Source organism: Tamandua tetradactyla, chromosome X (assembly GCF_023851605.1).
Source record: "Tamandua tetradactyla isolate mTamTet1 chromosome X, mTamTet1.pri, whole genome shotgun sequence".
NCBI classification, from domain to species: Eukaryota; Metazoa; Chordata; class Mammalia; order Pilosa; family Myrmecophagidae; genus Tamandua; species Tamandua tetradactyla.
Genome location: NC_135353.1, coordinates 161,464,350 through 161,490,065, shown reverse-complemented (window position 1 = coordinate 161,490,065; position 25,716 = coordinate 161,464,350). Strand labels below are relative to the sequence as shown.

The 25,716-nt window shown below is 37.4% G+C and overlaps 1 protein-coding gene across 9 annotated transcripts in view; it reads left to right on the top strand.

Moving 5' to 3' along the window:
- The window catches only part of OFD1 (OFD1 centriole and centriolar satellite protein), a 55,822-nt gene that overhangs the window by 14,785 nt on the left and 15,321 nt on the right, over positions 1 to 25,716 (top strand). For all 9 annotated transcript variants that reach the window (XM_077146308.1, XM_077146307.1, XM_077146306.1 and 6 more), the window contains 5 exons: positions 8,063 to 8,170; positions 12,584 to 12,720; positions 13,059 to 13,232; positions 22,289 to 22,395; positions 24,366 to 24,485. In XM_077146308.1, coding sequence (XP_077002423.1) covers positions 8,063 to 8,170; positions 12,584 to 12,720; positions 13,059 to 13,232; positions 22,289 to 22,395; positions 24,366 to 24,485 — 646 coding nt within the window. The remainder of the gene's footprint in view (positions 1 to 8,062; positions 8,171 to 12,583; positions 12,721 to 13,058; positions 13,233 to 22,288; positions 22,396 to 24,365; positions 24,486 to 25,716) is intronic.

Sequence of the window (25,716 nt, the reverse complement as noted above, 5' to 3'; positions counted from 1 at the left end):
GACCAATCTCTCTAATGAATACAGATGCAAAAATCCTCAATAAAATTCTAGCAAATCGTATCCAACAACACATTAAAAGAATTATACATCATGACCAAGTAGGATTCATCCCAGGTATGCAAGGATGGTTCAACATAAGAAAATCAATTAATGTAATACACCATATCAACAAATCAAAGCAGAAAAATCACATGATCATCTCAATTGATGCAGAGAAGGCATTCGACAAGATTCAACATCCTTTCCTGTTGAAAACACTTCAAAGGATAGGAATACAAGGGAACTTCCTTAAAATGATAGAGGGAATATATGAAAAACCCACAGCTAATATCATCCTCAATGGGGAAAAATTGAAAACTTTCCCCCTAAGATCAGGAACAAGACAAGGATGTCCACTCTCACCACTATTATTCAACATTGTGTTGGAGGTTCTAGCCAGAGCAATTAGACAAGAAAAAGAAATACAAGGCATCAAAATTGGAAAGGAAGAAGTAAAACTATCACTGTTTGCAGACGATATGATACTATACGTCGAAAACCCGGAAAAATCCACAACAAAACTACTAGAGCTAATAAATGAGTACAGCAAAGTAGCAGGTTACAAGATCAACATTCAAAAATCTGTAGCATTTCTATACACTAGTAATGAACAAGCGGAGGGGGAAATCAAGAAACGAATCCCATTTACAATTGCAACTAAAAGAATAAAATACCTAGGAATAAATTTAACTAAAGAGACAAAAAACCTATATAAAGAAAACTACAAAAAACTGCTAAAAGAAATCACAGAAGACCTAAATAGATGGAAGGGCATACTGTGTTCATGGATTGGAAGACTAAATATAGTTAAGATGTCAATCCTACCTAAATTGATTTACAGATTCAATGCAATACCAATCAAAATCCCAACAACTTATTTTTCAGAAATAGAAAAACCAATAAGCAAATTTATCTGGAAGGGCAGGGTGCCCCGAATTGCTAAAAACATCTTGAGGAAAAAAAACGAAGCTGGAGGTCTCGCGCTGCCTGACTTTAAGGCATATTATGAAGCCACAGTGGTCAAAACAGCATGGTATTGGCATAAAGATAGATATATCGACCAATGGAATCGAATAGAGTGCTCAGATATAGACCCTCTCATCTATGGACATTTGATCTTTGATAAGGCAGTCAAGCCAACTCACCTGGGACAGAGCAGTCTCTTCAATAAATGGTGCCTAGAGAACTGGATATCCATATGCAAAAGAATGAAAGAAGACCCATCTCTCACACCCTATACAAAAGTTAACTCAAAATGGATCAAAGATCTAAACATTAGGTCTAAGACCATAAAACAGTTAGAGGAAAATGTTGGGAGATATCTTATGGATCTTACAACTGGAGGCGGTTTTATGGACCTTAAACCTAAAGCAAGAGCACTGAAGAAGGAAATAAATAAATGGGAACTCCTCAAAATTAAACACTTTTGTGCATCAAAGAACTTCATCAAGAAAGTAGAAAGACAGCCTTCACAATGGGAGACAATATTTGGAAATGATATATCAGATAAAGGTCTAGTATCCAGAATTTATAAAGAGATTGTTCATCTCAACAACAAAAAGACAGCCAACCCAATTACAAAATGGGAAAAAGACTTGAACAGACACCTCTCAGAAGAGGAAATACGGATGGCCAAGAGGCACATGAAGAGATGCTCAATGTCCCTGGCCATTAGAGAAATGCAAATCAAAACCACAATGAGATATCATCTCACACCCACCAGAATGGCCATTATCAACAAAACAGAAAATGACAAGTGCTGGAGAGGATGCGGAGAAAGAGGCGCACTTATACACTGTTGGTGGGAATGTCAAAGGGTGCAACCACTGTGGAAGGCAGTTTGGCGGTTCCTCAAAAAGCTGAATATAGAATTGCCATACGACCCAGCAATACCATTGCTAGGTATCTACTCAAAGGACTTAAGGGCAAAGACACAAACGGACATTTGCACACCAATGTTTATAGCAGCATTATTTACAATTGCAAAGAGATGGAAACAGCCAAAATCTCCATCAACAGAAGAGTGGCTAAACAAACTGTGGTATATACATACGATGGAATATTATGCAGCTTTAAGACAAGATAAACTTATGAACCATGTAATAACATGGATGGACCTAGAGAATATTATGCTGAGTGAATCCAGCCAAAAACTAAAGGACAAATACTGTATGGTCCCACTGATGTGAACGGACATTCGAGAATAAACTTGAAATATGTCATTGGTAACAGAGTTCAGCAGGAGCTAGAAACAGGGTAAGACAATGGGTAATTGAAGCTGAAGGGATACAGACTGTGCAACAGGACTAGATACAAAAACTCAAAAATGGACAGCACAATAATACCTAATTGTAAAGTAATCATGTTAAAACACTGCATGAAGCTGCATCTGAGCTATAGGTTTTTGTTTTGTTTTGTTTTGTTTTGATTTTACTATTATTACTTTTATTTTTTTCTCTATATTAACATTCTATATCTTTTTCGGTTATGTTGCTAGTTCTTCTAAACCAATGCAAATGTACTAAGAAATGATGATCATGCATCTATGTGATGATGTTAAGAATTAATGATTGCATGTGTAGAATGGTATGATCTCTAAATGTTGGGTTAATTTCTTTTTTTCCGTTAATTAAAAAAAAAAAAAAAAAGAGAAGGGATAATTGGAGATGAAGGGATACAGACTGTACAACGGGACTGGATATAAAAACTCAGAAATGGACAGCAGAATACTACCCAATTGTAATGCAATTATGTTAAAACACTGAATGAAGCTGTATGTGAGGTATAGGTTTTTTGTTTTTGTTTTTTTTGTTTTTTTTTCTTTCTATTGTTTTAGTTCTTATTCTGTTGTCTTTTTATTTCTTTTTCTAAATCGATGCAAATGTACTAAGAAATGATGAATATGCAACTATGTGATGTTATTAAGAATTACTGATTGTACATATAGATTGGAATGATTTCTAATTGTTTTGTTAATTCTTTTTTTAATTAATAAAAATAAAAAAATAAAAAATAAAAAAAAAATAAAAAAGACATCTGGCTAAGTCTTTATCCATTTCATCCAGCATCCCATTAAAATTTCTGAACAGGCAACCTAATGCCAGAATTTAAATAGAACACTTCACTAACAACAGAACAGCTATTGTTATAAATTGATTTTAAAAATTGGCTTCTAACAAAGATTGAGACAATATAAAAAAAAGAAATAGGAAGATACTTGGGACTTAACTGCTGTCTCTTCCCTGACTCTGAGACCTGTGAGCTTATCTTACTATGCCTGTACTCTGGGTGTGCTGATCTGTTGAATGGTCATAATGCTTTCCCCTGGATTCCACTCACTATTCTTCCCACCCCTAGAATTTCCTTTCAGAGATAAATGATGCCCAGAAAATTTACTGAGCAGAAAATTTATAGGAGGGCTCACTGACACTGGTTCTTTGCTTTCTGGAAGTTCAAGTTCTTCCCTGTGAATGGCAAAATACTAGGCACATAGATCAATAGGCCAGAATAGAGTGCCCAGAAACAGGTCCACACCAATACAGTCACCTGATTCCCCACCCCCCCAACTGATTTTTGACAGAGGAGCAAAGGAATTTCATTGGAGAAAGGACTGTCTTTTCAACAAATGGTGCTGGAAAAATTAGACATTTGTATGCATGAAAAATGAACTGAGATACAGATCTTACACAAAAATTAACTCAAAATGGGCCATAGAGAAACTTATTCCTGCAAAGAATAAGCTAAGCCTACTTATAATCACCCCCAGAGAGCCCCTTTTGTTGCTCAGATTTGGCTATCTCTCTAAGCCAACTCAGCAGGTAAACTCACTGCCCTCACCCTACATGGGACATGACCCCCAGGAGTGTAAATCTCCCTGGCAACGTGGGACAGAAATCCTGGGATGAGCTTGGGCTGAGGGATTGAGAAAACCTTTTGACCAAAACAGGGAAGAAGCAATGAGTCAAATTAAAGTTTCAGGCAGAAAGATTTCTAACAGAGTCAAGAGGTTATAACCTGGAGATTATTCTTACACATTATATAGATATCCCTTTTTAATTTATGGTATATTAGTGTGGCTGGAGGGAAGTGCCTGAAACGAGCTGTGTTCCAGTAACCTTGATTTTGAAGATAATTGTATAATGTATATAATTATATTACAATGTGACTGTGTGATTGTGAAAACCTTTTGTCTGATGCTCCTTTTATCCCGGGTATGGACAGATGAGTAAAAAATAATGAATAAGAAAGCAAATAAAAATAAATAAATAATATGGGTAAAAAATAGATAATGGGCGGATATGGTGTAAAATAAATTGATATTTTTGTATCAATTTATAAATTGAAATACTAGTGGTTAGTGAGAGGGAGGAGTAAGGGATATGGGATGTAGGAGTTTTTTCTTTTTCTGGAGTGATGCAAATCTTCTAAAAATGATCATGGTGATAAATAGACAACTATGATGATATTGTGAGCCATTGATTGTTCACTGTGGACTGTAGGTGTGTGAAGGTTTGTCAACAAAAAAAATATATATATTTTTTAACAAAAATATATTTAAAAAAAATGAACCATAGAACTAAATGTAAAATGCAGAACTATATAACTTCTAGAAGAAGATGTAGGAGAAAATGTACATGAATTTGTGTTTGGTGATGAGATATAACACCAAACGTCTAATCCATGAAAGGAAAAAAAGCAAATATGTTAGGCTTTATTAAAATTAAAAACTGCTCTTTGAAGACACTGTTAAGAGAAAAAAAGACAGGTAACAGAATGGAGAAAGTGTTTGCAAAACAGTAAAGGACATGTATCCAAAATATGCAAAGAACTCTTAAAAATCAACACTAAAAAGACAACCCAATTAAAAAATGGGCAAAGGATCTGAACAGATGCTTCACCAAATAAGGTTATACAGTGACAAATTAACATATGTAAAGATGATCAACATCGTTTGTCATTATGGAAATGCAAATTAAAAGCAATGAGATACATATACAACTTATTAGATTGGCTAAAATCCAAAACATTGACACCACCAAATGATAGTGTGCATGTGGAGGAACAGAAAGCCATTTATTGATGATGGAAATGCAAGATGGTATGGCCACTTTGGAAGGCAATCTGGCAATTTCTTACAAGGCTAAATGTAGTCTTACCATACGATCCAGCAGTAGGCTCCTAGGTATTTACTCAACTGATTAAAAAAGTTATGTTCACCAAAACCTTGCTATGAATGATTATAGCATCTTTATTCAGAATTGTCAGACATTGAAAGCAACCAAGATGTCCTTCAGTAGGTGAATGGGTAAACAAACTGGTACATCCATAAAATAGAATGCTATTTGGCTAAAAGAAATGAACTACTAAGTGATACAAAAATGGAAATGAGTCAAATACATATTGTTAAGTGAAAGAAGCCAATCTGAAAAGGCTGTGTACTGTATGAATACATTTATATGACTTTTTGGAAAAGGCAAAACAATAGGGGTGGTAAACAGGTTAGTAGTTACCAGGGATTTAGAAGTGGGGGTGGGGGGCGAGACTGAGTAGGTGACAAATGGGATTTTTTAGGGTTGTGAAAATATTTTTTTTGTGATACTTTAATGGTATCATTTGACAATGTTTGTCAAAACCCATAGATCTGTAGAGTGAACCTCAGTAGATGCACATTGAGGAGGTAAGGTGATCCCAGGATGGAATGCAGACTGACACAACAATGTAACTGTGATACAAATACATGAAATAACTTCACTGAAGTGGGTGGAGGGAAAAGATGCTGAGCCAAGTAACTTTGGGAGTGAGTGGAGACTGTAAAACTAAAGGCAAAAAGAAATATATATAAGTACTATACTCTGATAAAATTCTTTTCTGTGTGTGTGGGGTACAGGCTATAATTCTGAAAACAGTCCACGGGAATACTGAAATGGAGCAATCAGTGACATGGGCGGTAGATAGTGGGAGTCAGGTTTCTCGCTGTTGGAGAGGGAGATCACAGATAAGCAAGGAGAGGAGGCTAAAATGATGATGATGAGACAGAATTATAAGAAAGCACAAATGAAAGAATCAATTTTAGATCTACATTAGGGGAAGTAAAAAAACAGACTTAGTACTATGAAAAATCAAGTAAGATTTTAGCAGCAACTTGAGAAGCTCTTCAAGGATGGAGAAGAAAAAGATAAATACAAAAATATGAGAGAAGGTAAAGGATACAATAAAGGATGGGTAATTGTTGCTAAAGGCAAACCAGTGCAAATAGAGAAGAATTTAATAGCCACTTTTTTAAAAAAATAATTTTAAGAAAACTTTCCTGAGCTAAAAAAAGATTTGTTTGTGGATTAAAAGGGGAATTCTTTGGTTCCAGGGGAAATTAGTGACCATAGACACATTCTTACACTTTTATATTACAAGAGTAATGGATTTTAAAAGTCCCACACATATTATGGGAGGGGGAAAAAGTTATCTCCAAAGAAACATGTAGCAGACTTGCCTTAAATTTCTGAGGGGGAATAGTTGTGATTAAGAGATGTATGCTGAGGCAAATTGGCTTTTACATGCAGTGATTTTCTGATCTATCACTATTTAGTTCATATATGATTGTTTAATAGGGGAATAATGTCTATATAAAGGAGTTGTATTGGTTTATATGTAATTCCGCCTATACAAAGAGAGCTAAAATAGTGGGAATAGAATTTTAAAATCTTCAGTAGAAAAGAAAAAGATAAAAATAAAAAAAGGATTCACAGTTAAATCAGTGGTTAGAATGCCTGCCTTCCATGCGGGAGACCTGGGTTTGATTCCCAGACCATGTACCCCCAAAAAAGAAAAAGACCCTTAGCTTGGCTGATGGAGAAGCAGAAGTCCTTTCAACTCTGTTTTAGGAAACTAAAAACTTCTAAAATAATTTGTACTCACAGTTGTGGGTTTTTTTTTTTAAAAGTTTCAAACAATTCAGAAGAGTATAAGGTGAAAATACAAATTTCTATCTATTTTCTCTTATTGCTCTCCACTGATAACCATCCTTAATAATTTCTTGTTAATCCTTCCTAAAGTTTGCTTCTGAATGTAAAAGCCTACTAGGTATATGTAATTAAAGCACACACTTAAGTGGGATCTTATTATAAATAGTGTTTTTAAAAAAATATTTTTATTGAGAACTCTTTACACACATATAGTCTATACAGGGTATATACTCAGTAGTTCACAATATCATCACATAGTATATTAGTGTCTTGCAACTTGCTTTTTAAAATCCATTGATATGTTTTTCTATAGCTCTGTTTTATACTACTTATTTTTAAAGGATGTATCTAATTAGCCCCCTATTGATGGAGACTTAGTTTTATTGTTTGTTGGTTGCCATTAGATGCAATGCTGCAAGGTATATATGCCTTTGTGCCCTTGTGAAGATCCAGCTGCAGAAATTCATAGAAGTGTAATTACCAGGTTAAAGGGCATATGCTTTGTGACTGTATCTGACATACTTTCCCTCTCAAGTAAGTGAGAGTGCCCATTTCCCCACTCATTTGCCAACACTTGGTATTATTGAAGTTTAATGTTTGCAATCTGACAGGGAAAATGTGGGCTCTCCATTGTAATGTTAATTTGCATCTATTTATGATATTCATATCAGTTTGATATTTAAAATTTTCTTTCTGTAACCTGCTCTTTCATGTCTTTTTCCATTTTTCCTTTTTCTTACTGATTTGCAAGAGCTCTTTGATGCTAAGAAAATTAGTTCTCTGTCTCCATATTGTTGCATATATTTTTTCCCTGTATGTCATTTGTGTTTTGACTTATCTTATTTGATGCTATATATAAGCTTTTCATTTTTGTGTAGATTAATAAAATGAAAAGCGTCTAGGTTTTGTTTCATACTTAGGCCTTGCCTCAGAAAGTATTCTTATAAGAAAAGATACATAATGTAAGAATCGATAATGTTATCAAACCAAGATTATATAAACAGCAACTGAGTAATGAATGAATGAAAAAAATCATGAAACAAAATATCTGTTGTATTTTGTAGGTTTTCTCATTCAGTTTCTAGAAGAGTTGGCAGAACATCATCAGACTAAAGAGAGTTGCGATATGGAAACTCAGACAAGTATGACCTTTCCTAGCAGAGACTCACTTGGTAATTATAGCTTTCTGTCATAACATCTGTTATTCTGTTTTCTTTTTAAATGAAGGAAATTACCGATTTACCCTTTTCTATGATTGTTCCTTGAACTGGAGGGATGCAACGTGTAGGTTGTAAGATAAGGGGAGTCATTTCCTCTAGACTCATATTGCTGGAAGGAACCAGGAATTGCTCTCCATTGCTGCTTTCTATCCTTTTAAATGCTAGGGCTCAATTTTCCAAATCACATAGGGATTCAAAAGAAGTTCACATTGTTGTGTTTAATTGCTTTTTAACTGGTAGCTTCTACCTCATGTCTAGTTTAAATTTATTTTACAACCACTAAATTAGAAAATCATAGGCTGTTTGCCCTGGAAAGAACTGGAGAAGTCATTGGCCCATCACTTCATTTTTTCCCTATTGTATGATTATAGTTATAGTAAATATCCAGAATAGGCAAATCCATAGAAACAGAAAGCAGACTAGTGATTACCAGGGAATGGGGGGCGGGGGGGGAATTGGGAGGTGTTTCTTTTTGTGATGGTAGATATATTCTGGAAATGGTGGTGATTGTTGCACAACATATTGAACACACTAAAAGTCATTGAATTGTATACTCTAAAATGGTTAAAATGAATTTTACATTATGCCACCACTTCATTTTTTTAACTTTTTTTTTAATTGTGAAATATATATACAAAACAATAAATTTCAAAGTACATTTCTCCCAGTCTTTAGGGGTATTTGGGCTATGCCCATTCTGACTTTTTCATGTTGAAAAGGGGTGTTGACAATATAGGATGGAATAGAATTAGTTGATGTTCTGGAGAGGCTGGACCCTCTGGGTTTCAGGATTTATCTGGCCTAGGAACCATCTGGAGGTTACAGGTTTCTAGGAAGTAAACTTAGTGTGTGAAACTTTTGTAGAATCTCAGGTAGAGCCCTGGGTGTTCTTTAGGATTAACAGGAATGATATTGGTAGGGGGTTGGCAAACCATGGCGATTAGCAATATCTAGCTGAAGCTTATGTAAGAGTAGTTTCCAGAATAGCCTTTCAACTCTATTTGAACTCTCTTAGCTATTGATACCTTATTTTGTTACATTTCTTTTCTCCCTTATGGTCAGGAAGGTGTTGTCAATTCTGCAGTGCCAGGGCCAGGCTCATTCTTGGGAGTCATGTCCCACGTTGCCAAGGAGACTTACACCCCTAGATGTCATGTCCCACGTAGGGGGAGGAGTAATAATTTTCTTTGCAGAGTTGGGTTTAGAGAGAGAGGCCACATCTGAGCAACAAAAGAGGTTTTTTGGAAGTAACTCTTAGGCATAATTATAATTAGGCTTAGCTTCTCCATTATAGAAATAAGTTTCATAAGAGCAAGCCTCTTGACCTATTAACTTTGGAGTCCCTAATGTTTAAGAGAGTATCAGGAGTTTCCCAGGTAGGAAAATTTAATAGTTCCATATTTTATATCTGTCCCTTAGGGGACTTTGCGAATACTTATTATTTGCCCAACATATCCCTGGATGTATCCAGGTATTACATTAAGCTATACAGAATTACAAGCCCTCATTCCCATTCTTGGCTCCATGTGTTTGGGTTGTTTAAATGAGCCATCCAGGCAGGTTGAATTAGATTGTGCATTACCAGAAATGTAGGTTTTGGACAAAATAAATCTTTTCTGCCTTTGGGCCCGTACAGTAGGTGAAGTTCGAAAATACAGGCACTGTCCTCCTTACCCCTGTATTCTGATTTACCTTAGTCCCAACCAGATCAACTTCATTGTTTTCTCTAACTGAAGCCTGATCTCATTTTTGGCTTCTTTAACAGTTTTTGTATGCAGCAATACTGACTTTCAGAGTTACAGAACTCTTAGATGTCACACAGGTACCCACAGTTCCAGGGAAATACCAGGCTATACACATATAGCACAGCATGTCAGAATCTAGAAATACACTTACAACTTTGGATTAATTGTAACTGTTATAAGAGCTTATAATTTAGGCCCCACATTTCTTTTGTTTTTTTATAAAGAAATTATACAGCTCACCATCAAAAGAACAACCAACCCAATTATAAAATGGGCAGAGGAAATGAATAGGTGCTTTTCTTTTTTTCTTTTTTAATTTTATTTATTTATTAATTAAAAATTTAACAAATGAACAAAAACATTCTTAACCATATCATTCCATTCTACATATATAATCAGTAATTCACAATATCATCACATAGTTGCATATTCATCATCATGATCATTTCTTAGAATATTTGCATCAATTCAGAAAAAGAAATAAAAACACAACAGAAAAAGAAAATGAAAACAACAAAAAAAGATTATACATACCATACCCCCTACCCCTCCCTTTCATTGATCACTAGCATTTCAAGCTAAATATATTTTAACATTTGTTCCCCCATTTATGTTTATTCCATATATTCTCGTCTGTTGACAAGGTAGATAAAAGGAGCATCAGACACAAGATTTTCACAATCGCACAGTCACATTGTGAAAGCTATATCATCATCAGGAAACAGCCCCCACATTTCTTATAAATATTTTCTAAAGAGACCATACAATATTTGTTCTTTTGTTTCTGGCTTATTTTGCACAACATAATGTCCTCAAGGTTCATTCACTTTGTTGCATGCCTCACAACTTTGTTCCTTTCGTTAGCCTCACAATAGTCCATCATATGTGCATATAACAGTTCAACTTTCTGCTTCTCAGTCATTATACCCTTTGGCCACCTCCATCCATTGGGCATCATGGATAGTGTCAAAATTAAATAATCCATGTCTTACAGTATTCTTGCTTAAGTTGTACAGTCATCAACACTTTCAATTTTAGACAATCTTCATTAGTCCAAAGAGAAAAGTAACAGATAAACACACCCTAACCAAATACCAAATCTAAACCTCCCCTTAACTCTTGTCCCTCCCCCCCAATTATTTACCCCTGGTATTGCTGGCCATCACTTCATTTTATAGTTGAGGAAACCAGGGTCCCCAGAGCAAGAACAATTTAGAAATGTCCACTCTGTGTCAGGACTAATATCGGGGCCTACATTTTGTGGTCCATGATCCAGAGCTTTTTCAGCTGTACAGCTTTTCTACAGCACCATCCTGCCCTTTGGCTTTGTGCTTGGTGGAGATGGGAAGCAGCTTCTTAAATTGATCCTTTGTGTGTTGAACTGATTTCTTGATACTTCCTTACTAATAAACAGAAATAGCACCTTTAACCTTTAGGAAAATAAGGAATTCATAATTTGTAAAAATTTTATTGTGTGACTGGGTCTTGAAGTGTAGGTTTTATTCCATTAGAGACATAATACATGCTTATTACACTGCAGTGCTGTTCAAAAATGCCAGCCACCTAGGAAATTTAAAATTTTCTAGTAGCCACATTAAAAAAGGGGGAAAAAAATCCAAGCGAAATTAGTTTTAATAATTTCATCCAAATTATCCCAAATATTAGTGTTTTAACATATAATCAATATAGAATATATTAATGAGATCTTTTGCCTTTCTTTTTTATATTGAGTCTTTGAAATCTAGTGTGTCTTTTACACTTACAGCACATCTCAGTTAAGACTGGCCACATTTCTAGTACTCAGTAGACGTGTGGTTAGACTCCTGTTTTGCTCACCGTGGTTATAGAACATTTGAAAAATACGGGAAGTAGATTTTAGAAACATATAAAGTTATGCTAACTGGAAACAAGCACTGTCAATATTTTAATGTCCTGCTTGACTTTTTTTTTTCCTGTGCAGGCTGTTTTTTTGGTAGGTGATGGCATTTTATATGGTTGAGATTGAACTCTGGCTCCATGTTTGCATTCTGCTACATGGTAGATTCTGATACACAGTTGGTTTGCAGGCCAGAGGCCTAATGGGAAAAGGACTGGCATAGAGATGTTAACAGGTCTGGTTTTCTTCCCAGTTTTGTCATTGTGTAGTTACTTAATCCCCTGGCAATCACTTAGACTATATGAAGGAGTTGAAATAAATGATCTTTGGTTCATTTTAAGGTTAGCATTTTGAACATGCAAGTCGACTTTAATGATAAAGTCCAATAAAAGAGCTTTCTGCCATAGTGTTGGGAGAAAGAGACTCCAATTTTTATTCTGACAAACTACATTCTTTGCTTTCCCCCCAAAATTTTATTATGAAAAATTTCAAGTCTACAGAAATGTTGAAAAAGTTTATAGTAAACACTTGTGTGCCCACCACCATTAAATTTTTATCATACTTGCTTTATCATCTATCTGTCCATGACCAATCCATTTTAATTTTTTGGTGCATTTCAAAGTAAAATGCAGATGTCCCTACACTTTTCCCTAAGTATATTCTTTTTCACAGAGGTCTGACCTCTTGTACATCTGATTGACTGTTCAAATGTCCTAATTTGCTGTGTTTTATTTTTTTTTATAGCTGAAAAGCTTCAACTTATTGATGATCAGTTTGCAGATGCTTATCCTCAGCATGCTAAGTTAGAGTCTTTAGAAGGAAAGTTAAATGAATATAAGAAGGAAGTAGAAGAGCAGCTTCGGTCAGAAATGGCTCAGAAGGTAAGCTCTATCTTGTCATTTTTTTAAACAAGAGAGATGCTTTTACTTGTCTTTTAATTTCTTAATCTTAAGGACATGGGAAAGTATGTAGAACATTTAGTGATGAATAGGCTACCATACTGTTGTGCACATTACTTTTTTTCCAGTCACTCATTTTTTTCTTGCCTTTGAATGAATTCTGAAGGTACAGTGAATGAGATAAAACTCAAGATGGCTTCAGCTAAATGCAGTATACTTGGGAAAAGCTTTACTATTAAATGCAACCATGGAGAGAGAATTTGCTATTCTTCCTTTAGTATAGTAATTGGTATTTACAATGATTTTTTATCATTTGGCAGTTGAAGTATTTTAAAAATATTGAAATAGAAAAAATTAGAATGGAAGACAAAAGAAGGTCTGAAAAGAAGTTAGCTGAATTCCGGAATGAATTTGAGCGAGCTTGCCAAGCAAAATTGGAAGCCCTTACTTATAGGGAAAAGAATACCCTTGAGAGACTTCAAAAGCACCATGAGGTAATATTTTTAAAAGATTTAATGGGTGTATATTTCCTGCAGCTGTTTATATACTGGCTCAGAGTCATGGTGAAAGATGGGATAAGTGATGGAACAAGGCGCTAAGGGAGCAATATGGACTGGGGTCAAGAATGCAGATAGAATCAGCCTTTGGTAAAGGATATGTGGACCTCCTTCCTCTGAAACTGATGAAAAGGAAAGAACTGTGGACAAGAATGTCAGTGCCATGAGTTGAGAGGTTCATACCCCACAATCTCCATATTAGGCAGATTTGAGGATTTGGTAAAGGGCTTGAGGAAAGGGGTTCAGAGGCATAGAGTACCTGCTGTGGGTGAGGAGAGAACCCCCTCTCTTAGCACAGAGGACTGATCCAGCTGTGTTGAAGGCCCAACTGGAGTGTAAATAGACCAAACTAAGTGCTTTTTTTTTTTTTTATTAATTAAAAAAAATTAACTAACACAACATTAGAAATCAATCCATTCTACATATGCAATCAGTAATTCTTAATATCATCACATAGGTGTATGGTCATCATTTCTCAGTACATATGCATCGATTTAGAGAAAGAAATAGCACGACAACAGAAAAAGAAATAAAGTGATAACACAGAGAAAACACAAATAAAAATAAAAAGTACAAAAATATATAAGAGAAAGAAAAAAAAACAAAAAAAAAACTATAGATCAGATGCAGCTTCATTCAGCGTTCCAACATAATTACATTACAATTAGGCAGTATTGTGCTGACCATTTTTTTTTAGACATCATACCATTCTATATATGCAATCAGTAATTCTTAACATCATCACATAGATGCATGATCATCGTTTCTTAGTACATTTGCATCGGTTTAGAAGAACTAGCAGTATAACAGAAAAAAATATAGAATGTTAATATAGAGAAAAAAAATAAAAGTAATAATAACAAGAACAAAACAAACAAAACAAAACAAAACAAGAACCTATAGCTCGGATGCAGCTTCGTTCAGTATTTTAACATGATTACTTTACAATTAGGTATTATTGTGCTGTCCATTTTTGAGTTTTTGTATCTAGTCCTATTGCACAGTCTGTATTCCATCAGCTCCAATTACCCATTATCTTACCCTGTTTCTAACTCCTGCTGAACTCTGTTACCAATGACATATTCCAAGTTTATTCTTGAGTGTCGATTCACATCATTGGGACCATACAGTATTTGTCTTTTAGTTTTTGGCTAGACTCACTCAGCATAATGTTCTCTAGGTCCATCCATGTTATTACATGCTTCATAAGTTTATCCTGCCTTAAAGCTGCATAATATTCCATCGTATGTATATACCACAGTTTGTTTAGCCACTCGTCTGTTGATGGGCATTTTGGCTGTTTCCATCTCTTTGCAATTGTAAATAACGCTGCTATAAACATTGGTGTGCAAATGTCTGTTTGAGTTTTTGCCCTTAATTCCTTTGAGTAGATTCCCAGCAATGGTATTGCTGGATCGTATGGCAATTCTATATTTAGCTTCCTGAGGAACCGCCAAACTGCCTTCCACAGTGGTTGCACCCTTTGACATTCCCACCAACAGTGGATAAGTGTGCCTCTTTCTCCGCATCCTCTCCAGCACTTGTCATTTTCTGTTTTGTTGATAATGGCCATTCTGGTGGGTGTGAGATGATATCTCATTGTGGTTTTGATTTGCATTTCTCTAATGGCCAGGGACATTGAGCATCTCTTCATGTGTCTTTTGGCCATTTGTATTTCCTCCTCTGAGAGGTGTCTATTTAAGTCTTTTTCCCATTTTGTAATTGGGTTGGCTATCTTTTTGTTGTTGAGTTGAACAATCTCATTATAAATTCTGGATACTAGACCTTTATCTGATATGTCGTTTCCAAATATTGATTCCCATTGTGTAGGCTGTCTTTCTACTTTCTTGATGAAGTTCTTTGATGCACAAAAGTGTTTAATTTTGAGGAGTTCCCATTTATTTATTTCCTTCTTCAGTGCTCTTGCTTTAGGTGTAAGGTCCATAAAACCGCCTCCAATTGTAAGATTCATAAGATATCTCCCTACATTTTCCTCTAACTGTTCTATGGTCTTAGACCTAATGTTTAGATCTTTGATCCATTTTGAGTTAACTTTTGTGTAGGGTGTGAGATATGGGTCTTCTTTCATTCTTTTGCATATGGATATCCAGTTCTCTAGGCACCATTTATTGAAGAGACTGTTCTCTCCCAGGTGAGTTGGCTTGACTGCCTTATCAAAGATCAAATGTCCATAGATGAGAGGGTCTATATCTGAGCACTCTATTCGATTCCATTGGTCGATATATCTATCTTTATGCCAATACCATGCTGTTTTGACCACTGTGGCTTCATAATATGCCTTAAAGTCAGGCAGTGCAAGACCTCCAGCTCCGTTTTTTTTCCTCAAGATGTTTTTAGCAATTCGGGGCACCCTGCCCTTCCAGATAAATTTGCTTATTGGTTTTTCTATTTCTGAAAAATAAGTTGTTGGGATTTTGATTGGTATTGCATTGAATCTGTAAATCAATTTAGGTAGGATTGACATCTTAACTATATTTAGTCTTCCAATCCATGAACACGGTATGCCCTTCCATCTGTTTAGGTCTTCTGTGATTTCTTTTAGCAGTTTTTTGTAGTTTTCTTTATATAGGTTTTTTGTCTCTTTAGTTAAATTTATTCCTAGGTATTTTATTCTTTTAGTTGCAATTGTAAATGGGATTCGTTTCTTGATTTCCCCCTCCGCTTGTTCATTACTAGTGTATAGAAATGCTACAGATTTTTGAATGTTGATCTTGTAACCTGCTACTTTGCTGTACTCATTTATTAGCTCTAGTAGTTTTGTTGTGGATTTTTCCGGGTTTTCGACGTATAGTATCATATCGTCTGCAAACAGTGATAGTTTTACTTCTTCCTTTCCAATTTTGATGCCTTGTATTTCTTTTTCTTGTCTAATTGCTCTGGCTAGAACCTCCAACACAATGTTGAATAATAGTGGTGATAGTGGACATCCTTGTCTTGTTCCTGATCTTAGGGGGAACGTTTTCAATTTTTCCCCATTAAGGATGATATTAGCTGTGGGTTTTTCATATATTCCCTCTATCATTTTAAGGAAGTTCCCTTGTATTCCTATCCTTTGAAGTGTTTTCAACAGGAAAGGATGTTGAATCTTGTCGAATGCCTTCTCTGCATCAATTGAGATGATCATGTGATTTTTCTGCTTTGATTTGTTGATATGGTGTATTACATTAATTGATTTTCTTATGTTGAACCATCCTTGCATACCTGGGATGAATCCTACTTGGTCATGATGAATAATTCTTTTAATGTGTTGTTGGATACGATTTGCTAGAATTTTATTGAGGATTTTTGCATCTATATTCATTAGAGAGATCGGCCTGTAGTTTTCTTTTCTTGTAATATCTTTGCCTGGTTTTGGTATGAGGGTAATGTTGGCTTCATAGAATGAATTAGGTAGTTTTCCCTCCACTTCGATTTTTTTGAAGAGTTTGAGGAGAGTTGGTACTAATTCTTTCTGGAATGTTTGATAGAATTCACATGTGAAGCCATCTGGTCCTGGACTTTTCTTTTTAGGAAGCTTTTGAATGACTGCTTCAATTTCTTTACTTGTGATTGGTTTGTTGAGGTCATCTATCTCTTCTTGAGTCAAAGTTGGTTGTTCATGTCTTTCCAGGAACCCGTCCATTTCCTCTAAATTGTTGTATTTATTGGCGTAAAGTTGTTCATAGTATCCTGTTATTACCTCCTTTATTTCTGTGAGGTCAGTAGTTATGTCTCCTCTTCCATTTCTGATCTTATTTATTTGCATCCTCTCTCTTCTTCTTTTTGTCAATCTTGCTAAGGGCCCATCAATCTTATTGATTTTCTCATAGAACCAACTTCTGGCCTTATTGATTTTCTCTATTGTTTTCATGTTTTCAATTTCATTTATTTGTGCTCTAATCTTTGTTATTTCTTTCCTTTTGCTTGCTTTGGGGTTAGCTTGCTGTTCTTTCTCCAGTTCTTCCAAATGGAAAGTTAATTCCTGAATTTTTGCCTTTTCTTCTTTTCTGATATAGGCATTTAGAGCAATAAATTTCCCTCTTAGCACTGCCTTTGCTGCGTCCCATAAGTTTTGATATGTTGTGTTTTCATTTTCATTCACCTCGAGGTATTTGCTAATTTCTCTTGCAATTTCTTCTTTGACCCACTCGTTGTTTAGGAGTGTGTTGTTCAGCCTCCACGTATTTGTGAATTTTCTGGCACTCTGCCTATTATTGATTTCCAACATCATTCCTTTATGGTCCGAGAAAGTGTTGTGTAAGATTTCAATCTTTTTAAATTTGTTAAGACTTGCTTTGTGACCCAGCATATGGTCTATCTTTGAGAATGATCCATGAGCACTTGAGAAAAAGGTGTATCCTGCTGTTGTGGGATGTAATGTCCTATAAATGTCTATTAAGTCTAGTTCATTTATAGTAATATTCAGATTCTCTATTTCTTTGTTGATCCTCTGTCTAGATGTTCTGTCCCTTGATGAGAGTGGTGAGTTGAAGTCTCCAACTATTATGGTATATGAGTCTATTTCCCTTTTCAGTGTTTGCAGTGTATTCCTCACGTATTTTGGGGCATTCTGGTTCGGTGCGTAAATATTTATGATTGTTATGTCTTCTTGTTTAATTGTTCCTTTTATTAGTATATAGTGTCCTTCTTTGTCTCTTTTAACTGTTTTACATTTGAAGTCTAATTTGTTGGATATTAGTATAGCCACTCCTGCTCTTTTCTGGTTGTTATTTGCATGAAATATCTTTTCCCAACCTTTCACTTTCAACCTATGTTTATCTTTGGGTCTAAGATGTGTTTCCTGTAGACAGCATATAGAAGGATCCTGTTTTTTAATCCATTCTGCCAATCTATGTCTTTTGATTGGGGAATTCAGTCCATTGACATTTAGTGTTATTACTGTTTGGATAATATTTTCCTCTAACATTTTGCCTTTTGTATTATATATATCATATCTGATTTTCCTTCTTTCTACACTCTTTTCCATATCTCTCTCTTCTGTCTTTTTGTATCTGACTCTAGTGCTCCCTTTAGTATTTCTTGCAGAGCTGGTCTCTTGGTCACAAATTCTTTCAGTGACTTTTTGTCTGAGAATGTTTTAATTTCTCCCTCATTTTTGAAGGACAATTTTGCTGGATATAGGAGTCTTGGTTGGCAGTTTTTCTCTTTTAGTATTTTAAATATATCATCCCACTGTCTTCTAGCTTCCATGGTTTCTGCTGAGAAATCTACACATATTCTTATTGGGTTTCCCTTGTATGTAATGGATTGTTTTTCTCTTGCTGCTTTCAAGATCCTCTCTTTCTCTTTGACCTCTGACATTCTAACTAGTAAGTGTCTTGGAGAACGCCTATTTGGGTCTAATCTCTTTGGGGTGCGCTGCACTTCTTGGATCTGTAATTTTAGGTCTTTCATAAGAGTTGGGAAATTTTCAGTGATAATTTCTTCCATTAGTTTTTCTCCTCCTTTTCCCTTCTCTTCTCCTTCTGGGACACCCACAACACGTATATTTGTGCGGTTCATATTGTCCTTGAGTTCCCTGATACCCTGTTCAAATTTTTCCATTCTTTTCCCTATAGTTTCTGTTTCTTTTTGGAATTCAGATGTTCCATCCTCCAAATCACTAATTCTATCTTCTGTCTCTTTAAATCTATCATTGTAGCTATCCATTATTTTTTCTATGTTTGCTACTTTATCCTTCACTTCCATAAGTTCTGCGATTTGTTTTTTCAGTTTTTCTATTTCTTCTTTATGTTCAGCCCATGTCCTCTTCATGTCCTCCCTCAATTTATCGATTTCATTTTTGAAGAGGTTTTCCATTTCTGTTCGTATATTCAGCATTAGTTGTCTCAGCTCTTGTGTCTCATTTGAGCTATTGGTTTGTTCCTTTGACTGAGCCATATTCTCAATCTTTTGAGCGTGGACAGTTATCTTCTGCTGCTGGCGTCTGGGCATTTATTCAGATTTCTCTTGGTGTTGGACCCAGCCAGGTTGTAAGATTTTTCTGTGAAATCTCTGGGATCTGTTTTTCTTATCTTGCCCAGTACGTGGCGCACGTGGCACACATTTGTCTCAAGTGTTTGGAATGGGTCTCCCCCAGTCACCGATCTCCGTGGCCTGGGGATTTCGGATCCAATTCTCTCCGTTGGTTCAGGGGCCGCGCGTGGTGGGGGCGTCAGCTGCCGTGGCTTGAGGGGACCCTGTGGCTGGTTGCGGGCCATAGCGGGCCTGGGGGATTCCCCACCGGACCAGGAAGCCTCCCGTGTGGGGGGGCTACCGCGGCTTGGCTAGCCCTCCTATCCGAGACTCGTATCCGCAGACTCGAAGCCGCCCGCAAAAGAGGGGTGCCGCCTGCCTCGGCTTGGGAAACTTGCTTCTCCAATACTCTCAGCCGGCCCGGAAAGGAGGGAGGGAGTAGCTCGAACCACTGCAGCTGCCGCTGATTGGGAAATCGCGCGCCGCTCGGGGGTCTCACCGCAGCCGAGTCTCGCAGTCAGTCTAGCCAGCCCAGACTTTGGATAGCCCTCTGATCTGAGATTCGTAGCCGCGGACTCAAAGCCGAGACTCGAAGCCGCCCGCAAAAGAAGGGCGCCACCTGCCTCGGCTTGGGAAACTTGCTTCTCCGATACTCTCAGCCGGCCCGGGAAGGAGGGAGGGATTAGCTCGGACCGCCGCAGCTGCGGCTGCTCGGCAAATCGCGCGCTGCTCGGGGGTCTCGCCGCAGCCAAGAGTCGCAGTCAGACTTGCCAGCCCAGACTTTGGATAGCCCTCTGATCCGAGACTCGTAGCTGCGGACTCGAAGCCGAGACTCGAAGCCGCCCGCGAAAGTGTGGCGCCGGCCACCTTGGCTGGGAAGCTTGTCTCTCAGCCAGCCCGGGAAGGAGGGAGGGATTAGCTCGGACCGCCGCAGCTGCGGCTGCTCGGGGGTCTCGCCGCAGCCAAGTCTCGCAGTCAGACTTGCCAGCCCAGACTTTGGATAGCCCTCTGATCCGAGACTCGTAGTCGCGGACTCGAAGCCGAGACTCGAAGCCGCCCGCAAAAGTGTGGCGCCGGCCGCCTTGGCTGGGAAGCTTGTCTCTCCGCGTCTCTCAGCCAGCCCGGGAAGGAGGGAGGGATTAGCTCGGACCGCCGCAGCTGCGGCTGCTCGGGAAATCGCCCGCCGCTCAGGGATCTCACTCACCGCAGCCGAGTTTCGCAGTCAGACTAACCAGCCCAGACTGGGTTACGCTGTGTGTCCATTCCCTGCTGTAGCCCCGGGAGCTGTTCTGTACTGTTTCTGTTCACCTATTAGTTGATGTGGAGTCGGAGGAACTAAGACGCATGTACCTTACTAAGACGCCATCTTGGATCCTCCAACTAAGTGCTTTTGAGGGGGTTTTTCTGTACCAGCTCTCAGGAGCCACTTGGCAGGTTTATTTTCCATGAGGGTAGAAAGAGAGAGGTGGCTTGGGGAATGGAACTTTTCAACTTAATTCATTTTAATTGAAAAAACCAGCCTATTTAGTTGAAGACACAGCAGTTGAGCTAGGTGGGAAAGGGAGCCAGAGGAGAGGGTGAGTGGCATTAGAGTAGAGGAAAAGGGAGGGATATATGTGATCATAAAGAGATCAAAGAATAGTCTCGACAGACCGACAGGTGGAAGAATAAGGACCGACCAAGAGTAGAGAGCGGCAGGCTGAGGGTTCATGTGGTGACTGGAAACCGAGTGCAGTGTGCTACCACTGGGAGAAGCTGCAGAGATGGAGCAAAGGCGACGATTCCTGAAGAAGCAGAGTCCCTGGCTGTGTAGGTCATCTTGTCATCTGGGAAAGTGACTGGACTAGGAGGTGGAGATGTTGAGGACTGGTGATGTGGGGGTAGCGGTATGGGGGTCAGCAGGAGGGAGTGCCTTTGCTCCTTTAGGGAAAACCTGTTCCTTTCCTGAGGGCTGTGTCTTGGACCAGGCTGGAGTTTGGGCGCGGTGTCCAGTGTACATCCAAAGTGACTGGTATTAGGAGATGTTGACAGTAGAAGGTCTTTCCCTGAGTGTCTCTCCTTGCTTGGGTCTGCTCAATAAGACCTACTTATATAATGATAACTGCATCCTCTCTGCACTGTTCTGTGATCTTTTTGGCATTTGGGCTCATTTCAGCTATAAATATAAATGAAGCATCAGTCTCTGAATTTATTGGTTTTTGTTTATAGTAGCAGATTCATCTTCAAGGTGAGATGGACTCAGATCTACCAGTTTACAGACCAGAAACCCCCATATGGTTAAGTGGTTATTTAAAGGTTTTGAAGAAGAGCCCCTTTGATATGGTCATCACCATTAAAAGCATCAGGCCTTTATTTCTGCTGACAAATATCCTCCCTACCCCGTCTACCTGATACAAATGTCCTCTCCTTCAAGACCCAGCTTGAATGGAGCTCCTCAGAGATGCTGTCCCCTGCTCCCACTGACTGGCCTGTTGGACCTACTCCTGCTCTGTAGTCTTTGTGTATTTGTTACTAAGTTAGCACATCGTAGTATAGTTGTTTCTCTCCTCCTGACTAAATAATGAGATCCTTGAAGATGGGGACTACATCTGTCCACCTTTTCCAGTCCAGCTCCCAGGACACTGCTTGACCTGTGATAAGTATTCAGTAAATCTTCGCTCAGTGAAGACACATAAATGGAAGTATGGCACATTCCGTTTAATTTAAAAATTCCGTTTAGTTTTTTTCTTGCTGAAGAACTTATTAAATGTTAAGTACATGTCTGAGACATGTTAGTTAATTAAATAAAATAATTAGACAAGGGATGTTAGGGATCTAGGGTAATGTGGTATAACAGTCTTTGGGTACGGGGGTGAATTTTTATGAAACTAAGGTTAAAAAACAAAACAAAACCTTGAATTGGAGCCTCCTAAAAGTGAAGTTGATATCCTAAATGTCTGTGCTTTAGGAAGTAGTGTATTATTTCAAATCCTTTTTAATTTCTTTATCTTGCTAAAAATTAATGCTCTCTTATATAGATTGAAACAAAAGAAATTTATGCCCAGCGGCAGATACTCCTGACAGATATAGGTTTGCTAAGAACCAGAGAAGCAGATCTGAAGCAAAGAATTGAAGCTTTTGAATTGTAAGTAATGCTTATTTGTTTTGGTTATTCCGAATGAATGGAATTAAAATAAGGAATTACTAAATACATGTCTAAATATTCTAATGTTAATTATTAAGCAGAGTTCTTGGTTGTAAAGGGTGAGGTCACCTGGTTTTAAAAGGTAATATATTAAGAGAAAGACTTAGGTTTTGCTGTTAAAGTATCAGATGTTAAGGCGAAAAGCAGAATGAGAAGGCAGCATCAGGCTGCATTTAGTGAGATAGAAGTAATAATTGGAAGCTAATAATGCTTAAATCTATCATGTTTCACAGTTATAGTCAGTTATTCAGCTCAAATAGTCACCCATGTTCATAGTAACTGTATTCCAGATATCTTAGACCTGCTATATCTACCTGTTCTGCTGTCAAAAAGGGAGATGTGTTACCTCTGCCTTTACTGGTACTGGGTGTAACTGTTTCCTGTGGTGTGTATTACTTTTTCTTAAGTGCTCACAAATGTTTCCTCCTTTACTTCTAACCTGGGAATTGATATCAGGCTCACCAGTCTATAGTATTTTAAATAAACCTTTCTTCTCATTTAGAATCTGCTGTTAATTGATATCCATTTCAACCCAGGAATCTTATTTCATTAAAGAGTTTATCTTCATCTTCATTCATTTTTCTCATCTGTATAGGTTCTGTTGGTTTGGATCCTTCTCAGTTTCTGCCTTACTCTCTTTTCGGGCAATACTCAAGAGGTAAATTGATCGAGAGAGAAAAAAAGGCATTAGATAGTTCATGATTAGTTAATCACTTTACCTTCAACTTCCCCTACTCCTCCATTCCAGGCAGCTAAGTGGAATAAATGCAGTTGATTGCTTTGTTACTTTATAGATTTGCCAGCAGAAGGAGCTGATGCACAGACAATTTATCCTTTTTTTGGAATAATCCCTGTTCTGTAGTACTTCTCTTTAAGACTTGATCTAGTGCCTGGAACCTGATTCCCCTGCCCTGGAATTGGTTTGATGGTAGATTTTAAGTCTCACTATGAAGAACATTTCATTTATCAGTATTTGGAAGGCTAACTGATCCATCTATCTTTTGTTCTCTCTTATTGCATTCTTTTCAGTATTCAACCAGATTTTTTTTTACCAATGTACAGTCCCCTACCCCCTGGTAACCTCTAATCTGCTGTCCCTGCAAATTTGTTACTTCTAGTCATCTTTTATAAGTGCAGTTGTACAATTTTTGTTCTTATGTGTCTTGCTCATTTCACAGAGCATAATGCTTTGGAGATTCTTCCATGTTGCAGTATGTCTCAGAACTTCATTTTTTCTCATGGCCAAATATTCCATTGTGTGTTTGAAACCACATTTCGTTTATACATTCATTTGTTGATGGACATCTGAGTTGTTTCCAGCTTTTGGCTATTGTGAACAGTACTGCTGTGAACATTGGGGCACAAGTATCTCTTTGTGACCCTGTTTACATTCTTTGGATATATACCTAGAAGTGGGATCAGTTGATTATTAAAGAGAAAGAGGAAGCTTCTAACTTTAATGTTTATAGGTTAGTCAATGAAAGTCCACAGTTAGAAACAATTGTATAGAAGAAACAAGCACATAAATTTACTAGCTTAAGTTTTCTTTATAACTTTTTGTAACTAATGTCATTCTTTCACTTCCAATTGATTGTGGCCATTTACCACCTGTGATACTTTTTAAGTTATTTTCTGTAGGAAACCACTTTGACCTTGACTTGTTCACAGTCCCCCACCCAGGTGCCCCCAGCCCGGTGCTGCCATCCAGGCCATTTGCCGGTGCAGGGCCTGATCACTAGGTCAGCTCCTCAACTAGGCAGGAGAGCTGCTGCCTCTTTCCTCTTCCTGGGAGTGACAGTCAAAGAACAGTTTTCATCTGTTGAACTAAAAACAAGTATATATTTTTTCTGAATTAGTTACCGCAGATGATGTATTTTTCTTATTTGCTTTATATGTTTTGGTAATTTCAGGGCCCAGAGGCAGCAAGAAGGAAAAATTAAAAGCATGGATGATGCACTTATGAAGCGGGAACTAAATATAAAGAGTCTGGAGGAGACCTTTGACCAAAAGCTCAAGAATGAACTTCTAAGGTAAGTATTTTGAGATTTTAGAGAAGTAGTCTATTTGAATTCAGATGATGGTACCATGACAAAGGCTGATGAAGTAGATAAGACTAATGTTTTATGGCAGATTTAATGTTTAAACAAATATATTTTTTTCATTGACAGTCAAGCCTTTCCCGTGGGTATGTGAGTTAGGATAGTTCTAACAAGATTTGATATAGAGAATAGCATCCTCTGCTTGCTCTAAAATTTCTCTAATGTTTATTGAGGACTTGTGATTTGTGTTTTTTCTGAGAACCTTGTGACTTAACTTACACTGCTGAGAAGCTGTAAAATTGGAAGCAAAATCATGTTGTTTTCTCTTCCTCTGCCCCACTCATATCACCACTAAGAGAGGAATATCTAATAATTTATAAATTAATCTACTTTAGTGGTTAGAGTATCTGTCAGTGAGCATGTGCTATGTAGTCCTTCAAGATTCTACAATACTAGAATCAAAAGAAGCTGATGAAAACGAACTATGTGGAGCAAAAAATGCTATAGTTAAGGGAAACTTAGGCAACTGTCCTGGGGCTTCTTCTCGAGTCTGCATTTTCTGTTCCAGTGAATCATATCTCAATACAAAGACATTAAGCCCAAGCAGGAACTTTTCCCTCCAGTGCACAATAGAGTATGTGGTACTCATAAAAGCTCAGTTAACACTAAGTAAATGAATGCAGAGAAAGGAGGTGATTTCCGTCAGCTGCCCCCGGTAGTTCTTGATCAGCAGTCTTTTCTTACTGCTCTACTCATTATTTTTCACTGATATCCCATTACTGAGTACTCGCAAAAGTTTTTCAAGGCAATATGTCATTAAAAGCATTCTGTTAAAAAGAAAAAAAAAGAAATACAGTAGCTTTCCCATCTTTCAATTGTGAAATGATGGATTTTACCCACGTATTTGATGTCAATTCTTACAATGTAGTGGCAAACATTGAAATATCTTAGTTAAAATTTCAGAAGCAAATGAATAAAAGTGCACGTGTTAAATTTACATAGTTATGTAGGTAATGCACTATCTGCCATTATTTGAAATCTTCCATGGGATGGAGATGTCTGGCTTTGGGTAACTCATGTGACTGTGGAAGGTGTTGGGACTTGGAATATATTCGCTATGGGTTGTTTTTCTTCCTCCCATCTCCAAACCGGACATTCAGCTGTTAACAGCTGTGGAAGATGCAGTCAGGCTCCCTGAAGACATGCCCTTTTGGTCTTCTCT